The 19,466-nt window shown below is 35.1% G+C and overlaps 1 protein-coding gene across 6 annotated transcripts in view; it reads right to left on the bottom strand.

The window, feature by feature from the left end:
* The window catches only part of nav1a (neuron navigator 1a), a 130,190-nt gene that overhangs the window by 55,627 nt on the left and 55,097 nt on the right, over nt 1-19,466 (bottom strand). For all 6 annotated transcript variants that reach the window (XM_026199298.1, XM_026199300.1, XM_026199301.1 and 3 more), the window contains exon 6: nt 17,178-17,543. In XM_026199298.1, coding sequence (XP_026055083.1) covers nt 17,178-17,543 — 366 coding nt within the window. The remainder of the gene's footprint in view (nt 1-17,177; nt 17,544-19,466) is intronic.

The following is a 19,466-nucleotide window of genomic DNA, read 5'->3' as shown; positions in this document are numbered from 1 at the left end:
AACCAAGCCCGGATATTTGCTGCGGCTTCCGAGGTGGCGAGAAAACAGGAAAAAAAGAGGAAAAAAGTGTTGGGTTTGGTGTGCGACGTCTGTAGAAGTCGGTTTGAAAGTATTTCTGTTTCCACGACAAGTGGCAAAATGACTAATGTAGGATTTTTTGCAAATAATAAGGTACATCGTTGCTGGAATATCTACATTGTGATGACAGATTCTATAGCAGCAGATGGGAGGAAGATCAAACTTTCCTTCATTACATTTTTCAGATGCATAGCCAAGACAAATGACAATGCAGTGACATGTGGGTTAATTGGAGAATTAATTAGCTCTGCTATCTTCAGAAAAAAAAAAAAAATGACTGCAAAAACTGCTGAAAACGGACAAAATGTTGATATTTAATTAATAAATAAATACTCAGTTATCCTAACAAAAGCGGCAAGTGTTATTTCCCCCCAGTGTTGACACAAAGAAGAAACCCAGCTGTGCATTAGGACAAAATCACCCCACCTACAATTTCTGTAATTATATTCGGATGAAATATTAGATGTGACATCTGAACAAAGACCCGTTCTTAACAATGTAAATGCATCTGTGTATTAGATTTACACTTTTGCTATCGTCACTGAACTGGACAACATTAACAGCTGCGTCCTGCTCTGTGTTATTTCTCCTCTCAAAAGGCAGTATTGACATTTTCATCTAAATTTCATGGGCTTCAAAGTGATTTCCCTTTCACGTGAACACGTCCTCATGATGACAGGAAAGAGCATTGATTTCACACTGACACGAGCAAAGCAGCGGAGACCCCTGGGCAGGTACACAAAGACCCTCGGAGATGGGCACAATAAAAAAAAAAAGGCCATTTTAATTGTGATTTTAATTGTGATAATTGTGAATATATATATATATATATATATATATATATATATATATATATATATATATATATATAAAATAAAATTCTAGATTTCTAAATCATATAATTTGTTTATTTCACATAATTTTGTAAATAATTGTTATTATAGCCTACACACACACACACACACACACACACACACAATACCATTCAAAAGTTTTTTAATTAAATTTTTTTCTTTATGAATTTATTTTATTTTATTAAAAAAATGAAGAAGAAATTAATAGTTTCGTTCAGCAAAGACATTAAACCAATTAAACGTTAACAGTAAAACAATTTATAATATTACAAAAGATTTTTTACTTCAAATAAACTTACAAAAAACACTACTAAAATAGGAAATTATAATAACTTTTCAGAATATTGCTGTTTTTACTGTATCCGTAATCAAATAAAGGCAGTCTTGGTGACCAGAGTACATAAAGACCATATCCAGACTTTTAATCGGCAGTGCATATAGGCTACAGAATATAGAAAAATATAATATGAAGGTATTTTACAAAAAAAATTCATGCTTTCTAACACATTTTCTTTGTTTGTTTGTCTTTGGAATTGTCTTTTTTCCAGTCAAATACACATTATTGTAGCACATATACACTTGTTTGACTGTCCCCTGAGTATTTTCCACTAAACGTCCCACCCGTGTCTCCACAGGGGTAAAGAGGGCACGCGACAGACAAAAGCTCTCCAAGCTGATGGTCCTTTGATGACAGTAATGAAGCTGTTCTCCCGCGTCACCCCTGCTGATCCCACAGTGTTCACTGCTATATTAGTGAACTCTTGTCCTGTGTCCGCCGGACAGTTGTTACCATGGAAAATGTGTGCCCTTTCTAGTGCCCCGGGGACCTGTGTCCATTCTGTGGTGATTGGTGACGGCGTGGGAGAGAAGAGATAAGCTTTCTTACCCACACAACTATCTTCAGCTTTACCTCCGTGAAATCTGAGGCCAGTACTGGCCTTATAACAATAGAGATCTGTCACTGTCCTGTAACGCTACTGCACTGCCATCATGCCTCGAGGCTAGCACAGCAGTGTAGAGACAGAGCTGGACAAAATAATTCAATTTAAACAAAACAAGTTATTTTAAATTTGTAGATATGACTGTTTTTTACTGTATTTTTGGTGAGCATAAGAAGCTTCATTGACAGCATTATATGTATTATATAATGATATATTTAATATCTATAATAAATTGCACTATTCGTAGCAGGCTTTTTTTCTTTAACTAAACTGTTTTGGGTTTTTTTTCCAACCAGACACACATTATATTCAGAATAGGTTTACTTATAAACGTGTTTTTACAACTTTATTTAATTAATTGATTTATTGATTAGAAAAACAAAGACAATGAAAATAAAATAATTGAAATTTCATGAAAGTAAATGTAAATTATATATTTATATATATATATATATATATATATATATATATATTTTGCTGTTGACAGTATTTTCTGATTTATGGAGGGAGAGAAAGATAATTAAGAAAAAAATTATATATATATAAAAAAAAAAAAAAAAAACCTGAAACTTTATCCAATGTTCACACTCCTGTTCTGGAAGTTTATGTAAATCTGTACAAAATTAATTAGAAAATGCATTATTTACATATTTAAACATTTTATTTCTGAAAACTTAATAGAAATAGAAAACAACTGTCTTAATGTACTTTTATTAATTAGCTGGTAAAGTATGGTGATAGATATCTATTATTTATACCCTATTCACCTGCAGTGTTTTGCCTTAATCGTTCACAATAAATAAATCAGTATTCATATCATGCATCCATCACATCCATGTACGTGTTTATATCTGGGTTCATGCATTAATAATCGAGTGTTTGCATGCTGTGGTGATTTATTAACATTCGGGAGTGAGACTCTCCCAGATGAGAGACCACAGAGCACTGCTGGAAAATTAGCTGAAGTCAGAGACGGACAGGTTACACCCCTTAAAACACACCTAAAACAGACCCCAGAGACTGTCCGGGGGTCTCAGTGTTCCCGCTCCGCTTCAGTGCAGAGCCACACACACACACACACACACACAGGGTGGAGGTGCATCACGCGTGCTGCTGTACATTAGTGTAGGTCTGATCATGGGTTTGAGTCAGGGAAAGCTTGACTGAGTCCAGCTGTTGAGATGAGCTCATAGCCAGCGGCTGAAAGATACCACAGGACCTAATGATTCATCACGGTTACGCCTCTTTACTAACCACCCTAATTACCCCCCACAGCTCTCTGCCCCCACTCACTAAATGAACTCTGACAATGGCACATTACAACCCAAATCACCAGCGAACAACATCAGAACGCCATCGTTAGCCCTCAATTAACCTCTGGACAGGAAACATGCTGAAACATAGCAGAGATTCAGATCTCATTTGTGAGCGAATCATCTGATTCAAAAAGAAGAAAGAAAAACATAAATACAAAGATGAAGTCAGAGCTAAACCTCTGAAGAACATGTAAGTGCTGCTTGCCTGTGGAAAACCTTACCTTGTGGTTTTTAGCACATTGTTAACTGGCTGTTCACCAAGTGTCTCTACTGCTCAAATAGTTTTGTAGGAATAGACATACTCATACTAGTCATACAAAGTTATGAAGTATTAAGTAAACACTATTCATATATATATATATATATATATATATATATATATATATATATATATATATATATATATATATATATATATATATATATATATATATATATATACACTAACATGTGTGTGTGTGTGTGTAATAATAACGTAATATATATTAAATAATTTTATAATTGTTTATATATATATATATATATATATATATATATATATATATATATATATATATATATATATATATATATATATATATATATAATGTCATACTATAAAAAATATATTAAAATAATAAATAATTTAATATATATGTTATTATTATAGTTATTGTTGCAATATATATTATAATTAATATTATACAAATAAACTAATAATAATAAATATTTAAACAATAATACAACTATAATAATAATTAAAAATAAATAATTTAATATATATTACATTATTATTCTAGTTGTTGCAATAAATGTATACAAACACACACAATATAATAATAATATAATATTATTGTAATTATTGTAATAAATCTTACAGTCACTGTTATACACATTTTTGTTGGTACGTCTTCTACAATAATTGTAATTGCATATTATGATTATTATTATTATTATTATTATTATTATTAATAGTAATATTATAAACATACATCTCTTAGGGACAATGTGGCAAGTGCATTTACAGATGTTGTCCTGTAGAGGGAGCAGGAGGCAAGTTATTGAAGCCTGACCTTTGTAAAGCCTTTGCCTGGTCTCTGACCTCATTATTAACCACAGTGACAGGCATCTTTATCTGTTTCCACAGCACTTCAAGACTGCTTCTCTTCTTCTGCTCTGAGAAAAGGAGGGTAGGATGTATGACACCCACGAACAAAACTGTACAGTATTATGACTATCCTTGTTTGGCTTCAAGCTAGAGCGAACGCTGATATTCTTCACATGGATGATCAGCCTCACACAACAACAGCATCACCGCTGAGGTGTCCGGACCTAAACCAGACGCAGGAACTGGCACGCTAATGTTAGCCCTGAAGAGCAGCCACGCAGAAGACACATACAGTACATGAGGATGTGTAATCAGCAGTCCTCTTCTCATCTCCATCCGCTGATGTTTGCCTCCATCTTTCCCAGCTCTGACTCATGTCACGCCTCAGCACTTTCACAACATTCAAGTCCTGACTGTCATTGTGTTGAATTCAGTCAGAATTCACTCCAGAAATACAGTTCCATCTCAAATAGAAATGTATTAGATCAACTTGAAGAGTTGCCTTAGACAACGCTAGACTGAATTTTGTCTTGCTGAAAAAGAAAATATTATATATATATATATATATACGCACACATTTTTATATTCTCAGTTTTATATTCTCAGTTAACATTTTTAATTTATCTTAAGTTTCTCCTCATCTGTATTTTTTTTTTTTTACAAATTTCAGTTAGTTGCCAAAGCATCATTTTGAATTATTCTAGCTTTTTCATGTAATGTTTATATGTTATTTCAGTCTTGTACTTATGATTTTTGATCTCATTTGTATGTTTCCATTCCGATCTAAGCATGGACATTAACACTTGTTTTCTCATGAGCTGAACTGAACATATCTCATATGTTCAACACGACTTGATCTACTTTTTGTCTCCAGAAACGGAAAGATCTTTATTTAGACCTGCTCTGTAAAGCAAGCTGCTGCCAGACTCCTCTGATGTGGCACTTCAGGTGTTATTATTCATCTGTGTCTTTCTTTTTTTCTCCCTCTGGCATTATTATCGTGGTGATCGCTGTTATGAATGATGATGATGATTTATGTTTCACAGAGAATATATATTACCGTTTTAAAAAGTGAAAATCTGATCACAGTGCCAGACATGACATTTTGGCCTTCAGGGTGGACAGGTCACTAAAGAAGCATCTCTTGCACAGAAAGGATATGTTCTAATGACCGAGTATTTGGGCAATAGTAAAAACACAGAGATTGAATTCAGCATGCTGTGTGGACTGAAGATTTATTTGCATTTATTTTTTAATTAAGGGTGTGTTTACATAAAGATGTGCTAGATTTTCCAGCAGTAATTCCAGTTCTTCTGTGACTCAAGTGCTCATGGTGAGTCAAGATGATTTATTAAACACTAGTGTATAATGCCAGTCAAAGCAGAAAAATGCTTGAGTGTGTGTGCTGCTGGAGTAGATGGGGTTTCAAAGCAGCACGTAGCGTTTGAATGATGATTCAGAGGGGTCTCTAACACATATTTACTTTCCTTTTCAGACGTATTTTATCCTTTTTACAACCTTCTCCTCACTGTTGGTCTCGTGACGGATCAGAGACCCCTAACTGACTAATAACGACTGCTTCAGGTTACTACAGCCCCTCTGCACTGTGACCTTTTGACCCCACTGGGATCTTGGGTTTCTACCTGCTGCACAGGACGTCCTGTATGAGCTATGGCTGACTGTCTGTTTGTGTGTATGGAGATACAAGCCTATCCGGTGACTACATGACCCTTCAGGTGCTGGAGAAGGGAAACAGGAAATTTAGGATTATGTCTTGACTATTAATATGCCAGAAAAATGAGGCTGGCTGAAGACGGTTTGAGTTTAACCATGTGAGATCTGGTATGTGATGATGAAGTAAGATAGAAATATACTATACAACCTGAATTAGACATGTTTGCAGTGATGAGTGTCTTGTCTGTCCGAACTAAAACTGAAAATGGCAGTTTAAATGTTTACTTATGTGGCACTAGAGTTTGGACCAATCATATTTCACTGTGGGCGGGGCTACACAGCACAACGCAACAGAAACAGAAAACAGCTAGTTTGTCCTAACTAGAGATTAGGTGTATCATTTGCTTTAATACATCACATCTGTTTGGAACAACATCTGTAACCTAAGTGTAAGTAATAGTAAAAAAATAAACGTTTTTTTTTTTTTTTTTTTTTTTTTTTTAATAATTCAGTTTTCTAATATGTGCAATGAATGCAAATCAAACAACCAGAATTTTTATATATTTTTTTTAAATCAAGACATGACCGCTATATTTCAAATGCCATGTTTGATATAATCAGTTGTATGTGATGACTTCATAATTATTCATTTAATCTAATAACCATATCCACTGCCATTATGCAGATTTCACAGTTAAAAAGAAAAATATGAAGCACATATACTCACAGTTTTTTAATCATGACAGTTAGAATAGAAAAAAAATTGCATCACAATTTAAATGAGAATGACTTTTAAATGTCACTTTTTAAATTTAATGTAAAATTTCACTTCTTATAACTAAATCAGAAACTACATATATATATATACATATATAAATAATATAGTTAATATAGTAAATCTAAATAAAAAATAAAAATGTAACTATAATATAATATAATTATCCAACATTATATAAAATTATGTAAAATATATTTTTTTATTTATATATTATGCTATTACTGAATTAATTTCTATATTGAGCTAATTTTCATTGTATGGACCACCGTGGAACAGTTTATCAGAATGCTATAATTTACTCCAAATCTTCTGTCAGTGTTTGTTTAATCAGTTGTGATGGCTGTGAGAATAACTCTATTTACTTGTTCAGTCAAACATGTCTAAGCAGTTTATTCAACCTACCAGGGAGCAAATTTAGTTACAATTAATGATGCATTATTTACATTTGATCACAAATGGATTATATGACAGTGTATGTTATATGAATTCCTCTTAACTGTAGTCAATTCCACTTCCTGTCATTCCAACTCAAGTGTGACAAATTCAATTCAAATACCAACTCTAAAACCAATTCTTGAAATTCCTAGATTTCCCCAACCCCCATAGCCTTGCATTAGGACAGTACAGAGACAAAAACAACAGAGGGAATGAAGGGGAGTGATGTGGTATGTATTATACATGATGTAAAATATACATGATGAACCCGAGGGACGACCGTCGATCCGTCTAAGAGAGAGAGAGAAGGAAAAAGGCAAAGAGAAACAGAGAGAGCCATTCTGTGTCTCATCCTAGAATGCATTAGTCATCCTTACAGCAACCAAATCTCTCGATTACACCCTAAAACTTCAGTCATGATGGATGAGCGTGCTGCGGGGATCATGGGATATTTTTACCTCCCTCATAGCAGTGATTTTTCTGCAAGCTGACAAGTTTCCACCCAAGCTTCGTTCAGCTTCACCTGGCTATGTCCTCAGCTGAGGTTACAATCAACGGGATTTCCTTTATGTTCTCGAACAGAAAGATAAAATGTGAATGCTTCAATGAATGTGCTCCAGCTGAAGGCGGGCCGCTGCACATGCTCAGACCCCCGGGCCAATCTTTCATTGCATGTGGCACGTCATAAATCATTTAGCATTACTGACATTGTGCAGGTAGTTAGCATAAGGTTGCGACGGGCTGGACTCATGGCTAATGACGCTCTTAAACAGATTTCCTTCTCCTGTGGGAATCTGTTGATCCTGGAGAGTGGGACGCTTTTTGGCCCTCCTAAATGTTTGATACATTAGGAAAACACTGCGCAATTTTGGTGTATGGAAACAAAACTGCTTGCACATTCTTCGATTCATCTCTTTTAGTGTTTCACAGAGGTCAATCAGTGAAAAATAGGGTTTTGGAATGAGTACATGATATAAAAATGTTCATTTTTGGATGAATTGGACCTTTAATTTGGACTCTCTCACACTCTCTCTCTTACACTTACACACACACACACACATGACTTTGTGTCTGCTTTTACCTATAATACATTCAATACTAGACATCATGACCCAAATATTAAATATAAAAAGAACATCTTTTTAAATGTAAAACTCTGTTCCGCAGAAAAGACGTTGTGTTTGTGCCCTGAGGCGAAGCTTAGTCCAGAACAGATTGATTTCCTGCTGGGCAGGAAGCTTTGTCATGGTAACCATGGAGAAGAGCCAGCTAAAGCTAATGCTATCTCTCATCTATGTGTTTGGGTTGTCATCAAAATGCTCAAATTAAATGAGGTACACATTTTTGTGCTGTTGATTTTGTAATGAACGACCTTAAAAGCTTTCCCTTTGGTCCCTTACAAAAAGTAAAGGCCCGATCAAACCAAGAATGATAATTATAACAATAACTGATTTTATCATTGTTTATTATAATTGTACGTAAAATAAAACATCCATTCAACATTGAAATAAGGTTGACAGTCAACATGTACGGCCGACACATTAGGTCGAAACCATCATTTGCACTATGTTGAAACTCGACTGGAGAAATCAAAGCTGTCAGTTCTGAGAAATTGCATCATTATTAAACATTTAATAGGGCTGGGTAAAAAAAAAATGATATCTTGATATTTATAGATTTTCATTTTTATGGAATGATATCGATTCTTAAATCAAAGTCATTGATTGGTCTACTGGACGGGATGTTAAAGGCCTTTCCTATCCATTAAATCATAATAAGCATCGAAAAAGTCTCAGATTTCAAATTCTTTCCATTGTTTTGCATGTATTCAAACAATAAATGCCATTTTGTTGCTGTTTAATGTGGAGTTCCAGATTGCGTTAGACCCTCGGTCAACAGAAGTGGCTGTGCATGGCGCACATGAACTGACCATCTCCTCCACATTAATACCAGCTTCAGCACAAAATATACATGACTTAACATCTAAAAGTTAAGTTAAAAGAAAGATGTCTCATGTGTTTCAGCCGCGCAAAGACGTAAATATAAGGGCTTGTAAACAATGTCACGTATCGTCACATTTACCTCAGAAAAACAAAAACAAAAAACATATTTGGTGACCATAAACTCATCATTCAGATATAAAAATATACTGCAGAGAGCGGCATTTTGTCTAAATATCTGCACCATAAAACATATCCATTATAAATTTTACTGTTCTTCAATGTTTAATTTATGTTTAAAATAAATCCAACAAGTCTGTATGACAGCCACTATGTTTATATTTTTAAAAAAAAATGAATTTGAAGTAGAAATATTATGAAATGTAAAAAACTAAGTGTAATTTTAACAAATCCGTAAATTTGAACCTTCAATATTATCGTAATGTAGTACCAACTGACTCTCGTGTATATTTTACAGCATTAGTTGAGAGATTTTTTTCCTTGAGAAAATTGGAGAAAAATAATTGGTGATCGAATCAAATCACAAGCCTGTGAATAAAAATCGAATTGTGAAATTTGGGTCAAAACCCAGCCCTAATATTTTATGTAAATTGTCCCTTATTTCACCCAAAAAATGTGTAAAATCATGTCATTAATTGCTCATCCTCATTTCATTCCAAACCTGTGAATCCTTTATTCATCTTTAGAACACATTCATCATTTTATCAACCGGCAGAGATCGTATCTATCGCAGTTACATGTGTAGTCATGACACTTATAGTTCGCACACATTTTGTAGCATTTAGTGTTTAAGCCGCTGAAACACAATAAGCAGCGAAAGAGAACTAATTTCCATACATGCAAACTGTTAAATACACACATATGTAAGTGTGAAAATACCCGTCTTTGCAAGTCAAAGCAAACAGCTGAGAAAGAAAACACACATGTAACAGTATATTGGATTTAATATATATATATACACTGACAATCTGAACAAGCTGTAATTGTCTATATTTTTAAAGCATTTAATTATCTTTTGCTTCATCATTATTATCATCTGATTTCATTACTGAACAGTTAATTTCTTTAAGGGCAGTGAAACATTTCTGATACAGACTAACTTCATATGTCTTAAATTGTTCAATCTAATTCAGATGGAAGTAATTGGAAAACCACTGCATGTGCATTACCAAGACGTTGTTTTAATCTATTAATTAAACAGTGAACAGCGTTCGTGTCACATCATTTATTCAAAATTAGAGCTAATTGAAACAAGGGTCCTTGATATATTTGTCACAACAATGGCTGTTCCCACTTCAAACCACTGACCTAAATACACACACACACTCCCACACACTCTCTCCTACGAGCTGTCTTTGTCTAGTTCAAAACCAACATGCGGCTCTGACGATGGATTTGTGGGTCGGTGTTGCTATAGCAACAGGCGAGAGCTGCACACGGTGGTGCCAGAATTCCCTGGTCTTCTTCAGTGAGCATGCCCACATACGAGGGACCCCCGCTGAAGCTGAAACACGTCCCCTCACGACACTTCACACATGCCTAAATCATGGGTGGCAGTGGTATTTGTTATTATCTGCCCGAACAGCCAATGTTTTGTGGAGTATTTCTGACATATGAATGGAAACGAGTCGAGCAGGCAGAAATTATCTTACTGCAAAACAGAATTGGGCATCTTTATGTTCCCCAAAAGACAGGGGGCTGGGGTTAGTTTAGCATGAACTCCCGGGTCTTTGAGAGGAGCACTTATGTGTGCAGTCCTTTGTCATGCACACATATACTGGAGCCTGTATAGGGCTTTATGGGTGGCAGAGTTATGACCCCTGTCCAGAGTATGGCCACTATGAGGCTATTGAGTACCATGTAACAGGAACCCAATATAAACAACATCATATAAGGGTAACAAATCTCTCTGTGACACCTCTCAGTTCTGCTCCTAAACCTGGTAAGCTGCAAGCTTCAAGCCAACATCATAGCATACTTTATAGGCTGCAACGATAAACAAAATTTATTTTATATAATTATTTTAGGGCTGGGCAATTTAACGCATTATTATCGCAGTAGTTGATTAATATCGACAATTATTTTATCATGCGTTAACACAGTTTTTTTTATTATTATGAAAGTCCGTTGCTCACTGACTGAGTAAATATACAGACAAATCATGAGTCACAGAATGCTCCCGATCGAATTATTTAGGCTAAGCATCAACATTCACAAACCACTGTCCACTGTTATTTTAACAGAAAAGAAAGAGCTCGTAATCTTGACTTGATAGATTGGAAATAGGAAGTTACTGAAAGAAGTGCTCTCGCTCAACACAGTGGAGTAAATCTATTTGTTAACTTTGTGGTTTATTATTTTGAGTCGTATGGGAGGCAGTAACACATGTCCTTCTCACAATACATTGCTTTACTGATCTATAGCTTTTGCTGCTCAGAAATATTCACGCAATCATGCAACACATATCAGAAGATAGCGTGCACACTCACTGATCTATATATAACTGAACCGTGCTCTTGCCCAGCTCTTTTCCAACCAGGCTTTGGGGGTTAAGATTGCTTAGTGTGAGCACATCCTAATTATTCTAACGAATCCCGCACACGCAAGTCTCTACCCCCCCATCGAGTGTTGTCCCGCGCCACTCTCTGCTGTGATGGGTCCTGTGATTGTGCAGCTCTCTAATAGGAAGATGCCTGTTATAATGTTATGATCGAGGCTCTGGACTCTGAGCATAACTTGTTTTTCTATAATATAAAATAATTAATGTCCTGGCAGTGACAAATGACTTGTTTTATATTTCATTTAAATACATTAATGTTATAAGTTAAGATTTATAATACATATTTCAACTACTACTATGTAAAAGGAATACTGCTGTAAAAAAAGCAAACCGAATGTCATTACACTTTTGTTCATATAGCAGTAGGACTACTTTTAAATGAAAAACACACTACTTTTGAATTCATTATTAGTTTTTTGCATAACAATGCGATTAATCACAGACAATCATGCGATTAATTACATTTTAATCGTTGTCAAGCACTAAATTATTTATATTTAGAAATTAACATTTCTGGTAACTAGTCCTCCACCAGGTTTTTAACTAACGCATTCTTCTTAAAGGACACCCACAAGGCCATCCCTAAATTTTGGGACAAAATTGTATATTAGAAGGCAACATAATTACATTACCTACCTGTTGGAACAGGAAGTTTTTCCCTTAAAATGCTGTCAAGGTATGAAGCTCACTATGTTCTGGAACACAGAGCACTTTTTATAGTGCTTTCACTGTTACATTAAAAAAAAAAAAATCCTTCAACTCACACTGTGATTTAGAGGTCAGTGTTAGATGGCCATCTACCCCCTGCATATTTTGGAGCATCTAATTACATTGCAAATAGTATAATCAAACTGCTGTTCTGTGCATAACTTGGCCCAGTGGATATACATTTTAAGATCTAATAGTCTTTGTTTGTAAGATACAGACATGTGACTCTAACTAATATAAAAGAACGACTCTGTATGACAAAGCAAAGGATGCTGATTCTCCGAGACCAATATGTTTTGATATAAAACGATTTATTTATATATATATATATATATATATATATATATATATATATATATATATATATATATATATATATATATATATATACAACTACAACTCATCTCACGCTAGCAACCACATACCAATGCACTAAGAACACCTCAGCACCAGCTTTGCCAACTTAGAGCAGTTTCATGTTCATTAATCCTCATAGCCATCATCCACTGCATTCGCCTCAGAACAGTAATGTGCTGAGCAGATAGAAGAAGACTAAAGGAAGATTATAACAAACAGAGGTTTGCAAACTCACTCTGTATCCATGGCAACACACACACACACACACACACACACACACACACCTGGGGAGGAGATATCAGAAGGGGTTTAGATAACCAAGCTCCTACACAGCTTACAGAAATGTGCCACACTTACATCTCTACAAGTGCTGCACTGTGTATATTCACATGAGTGTTTTATTCTAAGAAGCTGCATCGCATTTACACAACCCAAAGTAGGCTGAAACAGCCAATTTGTTGTATTTGCACGTCTAATATCTAACTTCAAATCTTAATCAAATAGAAGTAAGTACGTTTGAAATATAATTGTGTATTAATCATGTGGGGTCAAATGCGGACACACATGAGGATGTTGTACGGCGTCCTGCATGCGCTCTAATGAGCTGATAACATTCATGGCCTGTCTGTGCTCAGTCACCTTGGCAACTCCAGACAGACCTCAGCATGCCTCGCCGAGGGACAGCGGCGCGCTAACAAATACAAATCAGCTGCTCATCCCAAACGAGTCAAGCCAGACAGACGAATAAACCTCTAGAGCAGATCTGGTCTGAGGAACATGCACACAAACACTGCAATGACAACAGAGGAGAGAAAATCTCATTTCAATTTTGGCGAGGACAAGAAACAAGAGATTTTCTTCACAGTATTGATTGTAACAACATTTCCAAACCAAGTAGGACACAATATCTTCCTGTAAAACTGAGTTTCTGTCTTAACCAAGCAGAAACAGATATTTTGTTGTTACAGTAGCTTGGTAGAGTCTGGTATGAATACAGATTAAACGTTTAAGATCTTGATTTGATTCTGATTCATCTGGGAATAGTACTGTATTACTGTCCATTTTGCTTTTCTGAATAAATGTCTTTGTTAATGTTGTGAATTATATGGACAGTCTTGCAGACTGATTCAAATCGTCAGATGTTATCTATTTAACTATTTATCATAGAAATCGGCTCATAGATCATTTGTTTTGGGAATCAGACAAAAGTATACTCCTGCCGTTTGTTTCGGATAAATTTGGTCATCATTTATTTTTGACTCAGACGACACTGGATGCACAGTGTATTTATTTTATAAATAACAGATATAATTTTTTTTACCATCATTTCATAGTAGGCCTTCTTTTTATGGTAACCCATTCAAAGTATAAGACTATAAGGCCAGTGACACATGATCCTTCAGAATCCATTCTAATATGCTGATTTGCAGCTCATGAAACATTTCTTATTATAAATGGTAAAAAAAAAAAAAAAAAAAAAAAAAAAAAACGGAAATTATTGATTATTACTATTTTGTAACAGTATAAATATCTCTGTATATCTCTCTATACACACACACACACACACACACACACAAATATAAATAAATTAAAATATGATATACTAACAATTTGATATATTTATAACAGCAAAAATGTATGACATTTAATAGAGACCGCAAACTGAAATCTGCAATGTAGAAGGTGCTGCACGAATATATGTTCATGCTAACCGAAAATAGTACTTAGGAAAACTTGGGATTTTAAGATCATTCAAATATACTGTAGGTTTATAGACTAACCCGAAAATCAACAATGTTTGGGATCTATAAAATCCTTAGGAATTATCAAATATGCACTGTAAAAAGTGAATGTCTGAAACTTATAAATGAAGCAAAGTTAACTGGCGTATGTTTTACAGGAAAATACGGTAACACTTTACAATAAGGTGTCATTTGTTAACATTATTTAATGTATTAAGTAACATGAATGAACAATAAACAATATTACACTGTTTATTAATATGTCAATTAGTTAGTTTATCGTGTGGCTGTTTTTATGCGCGGTATATAAATAAAATGAACTTGAACTTGTTCATTTGTTAAGTTTATTGTTGTTATATAATTATTTGTGAAATTTACTAGCATTTTCTGGTTATTTTTTTATTTTATTTTTTTGTAGTGTTTGCTCAGCTGCATCACAATGCATTACTGTTGGAAAACACATGAAAACTTCATACAAGCCAAATGTATTTATTTTGTTTTATTTTAAAATATAAAACTGTGATCTGCTGGAGTAGGGCACTTTTTCGATCTGAAGTGATGTCAGATTATGAACTTTATCACTTCGAATTTAGACCATATCATAGTACTGAGACTGCTCTCCTTAGAGTTACAAATGATCTGCTCTTATCATCTGATCGTGGTTGTATCTCTCCATTAGTGCTATTGGATCTTGGTGCTGCGTTCGGCACTATTGACCACAACATTCTTTTGCATAGATTAGAACACTTTGTTGGCATTAATGGAAGTGCCTTAGCATGGTTTAAATCATACTTATATGACCGCCATCAATTCGTAGCAATGAATGAAAAGGCATCATATTGATCACAAATGCAGCATGGAGTACCTCAAGGCTCAGTACTAGGGCCGTTACTCTTCACGCTTTACATGTTAACCTTGGTAGATATCATTAGGAAACATGGTGTTAGCTTTCACTGTTATGCGGATGATACTCAACTCTAAATTTATTTGCGGCCTGGCGAAACATACCAATTTGAAAAACTAATGGAATGCATAGTCGATATAAAAAAACTGGATGACGAGTAATTTCTTACTGCTAAATTCTGAAAAAACAGAGGCATTAATTATAGGACCTAAAAACTCTGCATGTAATAACCTAGAACGCAGTCTAAGACAATCTGACTTTGCTGCAGCCTGGAATTGAACTGCTGGTTTCGTCTGGTCAGAGGAGAACTGCAACCCCCCGACTGAGCCTGGTTTCTCCCAAGGTTTTTTCTCCATTCTGTCACCGATGGAGTTTCGGTTCCTTGCCGCTGTCGCCTTTGGCTTGCTTAGTCTGGGTCACTTCATTTACAGCAATATCGTTGACTTGATTGCAAATGAGTGCAAAAATACTATTTAAACTAAACTGAGATGATGACATCACTGAATTCAATGATGAACTGCCTTTAACTGTCATTTTTCATTATTAGCACACTGTTTTCCTAATTGATGTTGTTCAGTTGCTTTGATGCAATTGTATTTGTTTAAAGTGCTATATAAATAAAGGTGACTTGACTTGACTTTGCAGTGACTCGGTGGCTGTTGACAGTGATTCCCCATCAGACTAAACCAACAGCACAGGTTAAGAGAGGCCAACTTCAAAGCTCGGCTGACAGCTTAAACAAACACATCTCATTTCACTGCAATTTCCTAGTTTTGTGTTCACACATAAAAACACATGCATTAAACACTGCATCTGCAACAATGAGCTGTCCTCTGCACACAGCTGCAGCTAGCAGAAGAAAGGCTGCATTCAGCAACATCAGGTGTTGTGACACTGAGAATGAGAGCTAGTTCCATGAAGGGCCCCTTGGGGGACATAGCCAGATCTGATGAGAACCTGAAGATGGCACATATGGCTCTAAAATGAGACCCTCAGCTGATTGTGACATGATTGTTCTTTGGGGGGCCTCAGACTGACAATAAATCAGTCAATGAAATCTTTGACAATGCCACTCGTCTGAGATTAAAAGCCCTTAATAATTGCTCAAAATACTTCCATGTGTAAAACATCTATCATCTTTAGAACTGTGCAGCTTTTATGAGACACTGTTAATATAATGAGCTCTGCATTAATATTAAATTATTATAAATTGTAAATATTTAAAATAAAATAAAAATATTATATAAAATATAAACTACCTTCAAAAGTTTAGAGTTGTATTGTATGTATTATATAATATTTTAATAGAACAAAGTAATTTATGCACACAAAGGCTCCATTTATTTGATCAGACATTCAGTTAAAAGTGTTTCCACATATTTTTTTTTTAAATGTAATTTATTCATGTAATGCAAAACTTAATTTGTCCAATCTTCAGTGTCACATGGACATTCAGAAATCTTTCTATTATGATGATTTGCTGCCCAAAATACTTTTTTTTTTCAGGATCATTTGATGAACACATAGTTAAAAAAAAATTGCATTTATTTGGGGGGAAAGCATCATAAATGTATTTATTCTCCCTTTTGATCAATTTAAAGCATCCTTGCTGAATAAAAGTATTAGTTTCTTAATAATATATATATATATATTTTTTCTTTAATTAAAATTCAAACTTTTGAATGGTAGTTTATAATTTATTTAATATATGCAATAGTTCATGTACATTAAAATACAATCTATCAAACATTTTATATATATTAACAAACAATAAACACTTACCCATTGACTAGGTCATCATCATCAACGTCTACATCAATGTCATCATCATCGTCATCTTCATCTTCTGGTTGGCTCTTGCCCGTCAGGTTGACGTCGCTGAGGTAATCAGACTTGAGGTCGGCCAGGTCATCGTCTGCGGCGTCCAGGCCCTCGATGAGCTGGATGTGCTGCAGGTGGCTGATCTGCGTTGTTGCTCGGATGGGCAGTGAGTGGGCGGTGACCCCAGAGGAGGGGGCGTCACCAGCCTGCAGCCGAGGGCTGGACTGGCCTTGGCGCCAGGAGAGAGGGGAGGAACGGTTGGAGAGACTAGAGATGCTGCGGGCGTTAGTCTCGTCACTGTCATAGCACATGCTGCTCTCAATACAGCTGGAAGACAAGAAAAAGAGAAGGTGCTTAAATCTAAAGCACGCTGTTAGAGCAGAGTTATTTTAGTATCATTGAAATAAAGAAATACATTTTTACATTTTAGATATAGTAATTTTGTTGTCTTTTCGTCATTTTAGTAGTTTGTTTATGTGTTTATATAGTTTTTTGTTTGTTTTAGTTATTTTAGTACATTATTAAACTACATTAAAATGAAAACAAGCTAAACTTAGCAACTAGCTTAATTTATTTTAAATTTAATTATATTCATCTAACAGTTGCACTTTATTTTACAGTATGTGTATTTACAAGTACTTATAGTGTACTTACAGTGTATTTATCTAAGAAAGTTCTGGTAACACAAGGTAACTGCATGGGGTAGGGTTAGGTTTAGGGGTAGGTTCAGGGTTAGTACCTAGTTATTACATAGTTATTGTAATTACTATAATAAGTACATAGTATGTACATATGGAACACATGGCCTTGATCGTGTCAGTTGTGTCACTGTCTATGCAGGGACAGAAAGCTTTTGGATGTCATTTTTTTATTTATTTTTTATTTGTGTTCCAAATATAAACAAAGGACTTATGGGTTTGGAACAACATAAGGCTGAGAAATTAATGACAGAATTTTCATTTTTGAGTGAACTATCCCTTTAAGACATGCATTACAGTGTTAATGTACTGTTAGGCAGGAATTACAGTCAAAATTTTATAAAACTCACTGATGATTTCTCATTTCACCAACCAATGGCAGATGTGGCAAAATCTTAATTTTGGACTCTGTCTTGTCAGGTTTTCAGCCTGGAATAAACGTTATAAAACCTTTTTAACTCCACAGAGATGTTTCTGAGAGTTCAGGCAAAGTCATTCGTCATACTGGATATAAGTGTCGGCTTATCACACACCCCTGTTTCATCAACACATCACAAAACTCATCTCAGTCTCACACATCTTGTGGATGTATGTCTATGTACTGTAGTCTCTGGTAAGTGATACATCACCCGTGGGGATTTGAAGGTAAAACATGTCTGAGGTTGTTTAATTTCCTTCATGCCTGCTCTACACGCCACTCAAGCTTTCTACAGGAAGTCAGCCGCGCACACGCTGACCCCTCGGGTGGCTTTCTCTGATTTTAAAATAGTAGGTCAAGCTTTGGGAAGCTGGAGGAACTGGCTGACCTTCTGCTGATTCAACACCCACCCACCCCAATCCGAACTAAAGCCCTCATCTGGATAAACTCATATCCTCCCGAGTTGTGACCGCCCTGCAATGATTTTAATGCTCTTATTTAGTTTCCAGGTGTCCAGGTTTGGTTTTAATACTTTTAAGCCAGGCGGATGGATGGAGATTATTTTCCTCTGACCTTGAGCTCAACTTTCAAAGCATAAAAAGCCTTTGAATAAAGTTTGCTCCAATTTAAAAGAACTGGGAAAAAAAAATAAAAAATTCATTTCAAAACAAGTTTTATCTGTGGCATGCAGTCAATTCATTCTTCAGCAATGTTTACAGTCTAAAAGCAGAAATATGCTTTTTTCAGAGGGCAGTTATTACTAGTCTAATTCATTGGTGCAAAAATATGAGATATTTAAGTTGTAAAGGTTAGGGATTACTCTTAGTTTTTCAATTCAAAAATGAAAATTCTGTCATTAATTACTCACCCTCGTGTTGTTCCAAACCTCTAAGATCTTTGTTCATCTTCTGAACACAAATTAAGATATTTTTGATGAAATCCGAGAGCTTTCTGACCCTCCATAGACAGCAAGGGTACTACCATGTTCAAATTCCAGAAACGTACCAAGGACATTGACAAAATAGTTCATGTGACATCAGTGGTTCAACTTTAATTTTATGATTTTTTTAACTCAAATCACCCAAATACCCACAATGCACTGCGCACTTGTGGTTAGCACAAATTCCTGTAGAC

This window comes from Carassius auratus, chromosome 23 (genome assembly GCF_003368295.1).
Source record: "Carassius auratus strain Wakin chromosome 23, ASM336829v1, whole genome shotgun sequence".
NCBI classification, from domain to species: domain Eukaryota; kingdom Metazoa; phylum Chordata; class Actinopteri; order Cypriniformes; family Cyprinidae; genus Carassius; species Carassius auratus.
This window is presented reverse-complemented; position numbering and strand designations above follow the sequence as displayed.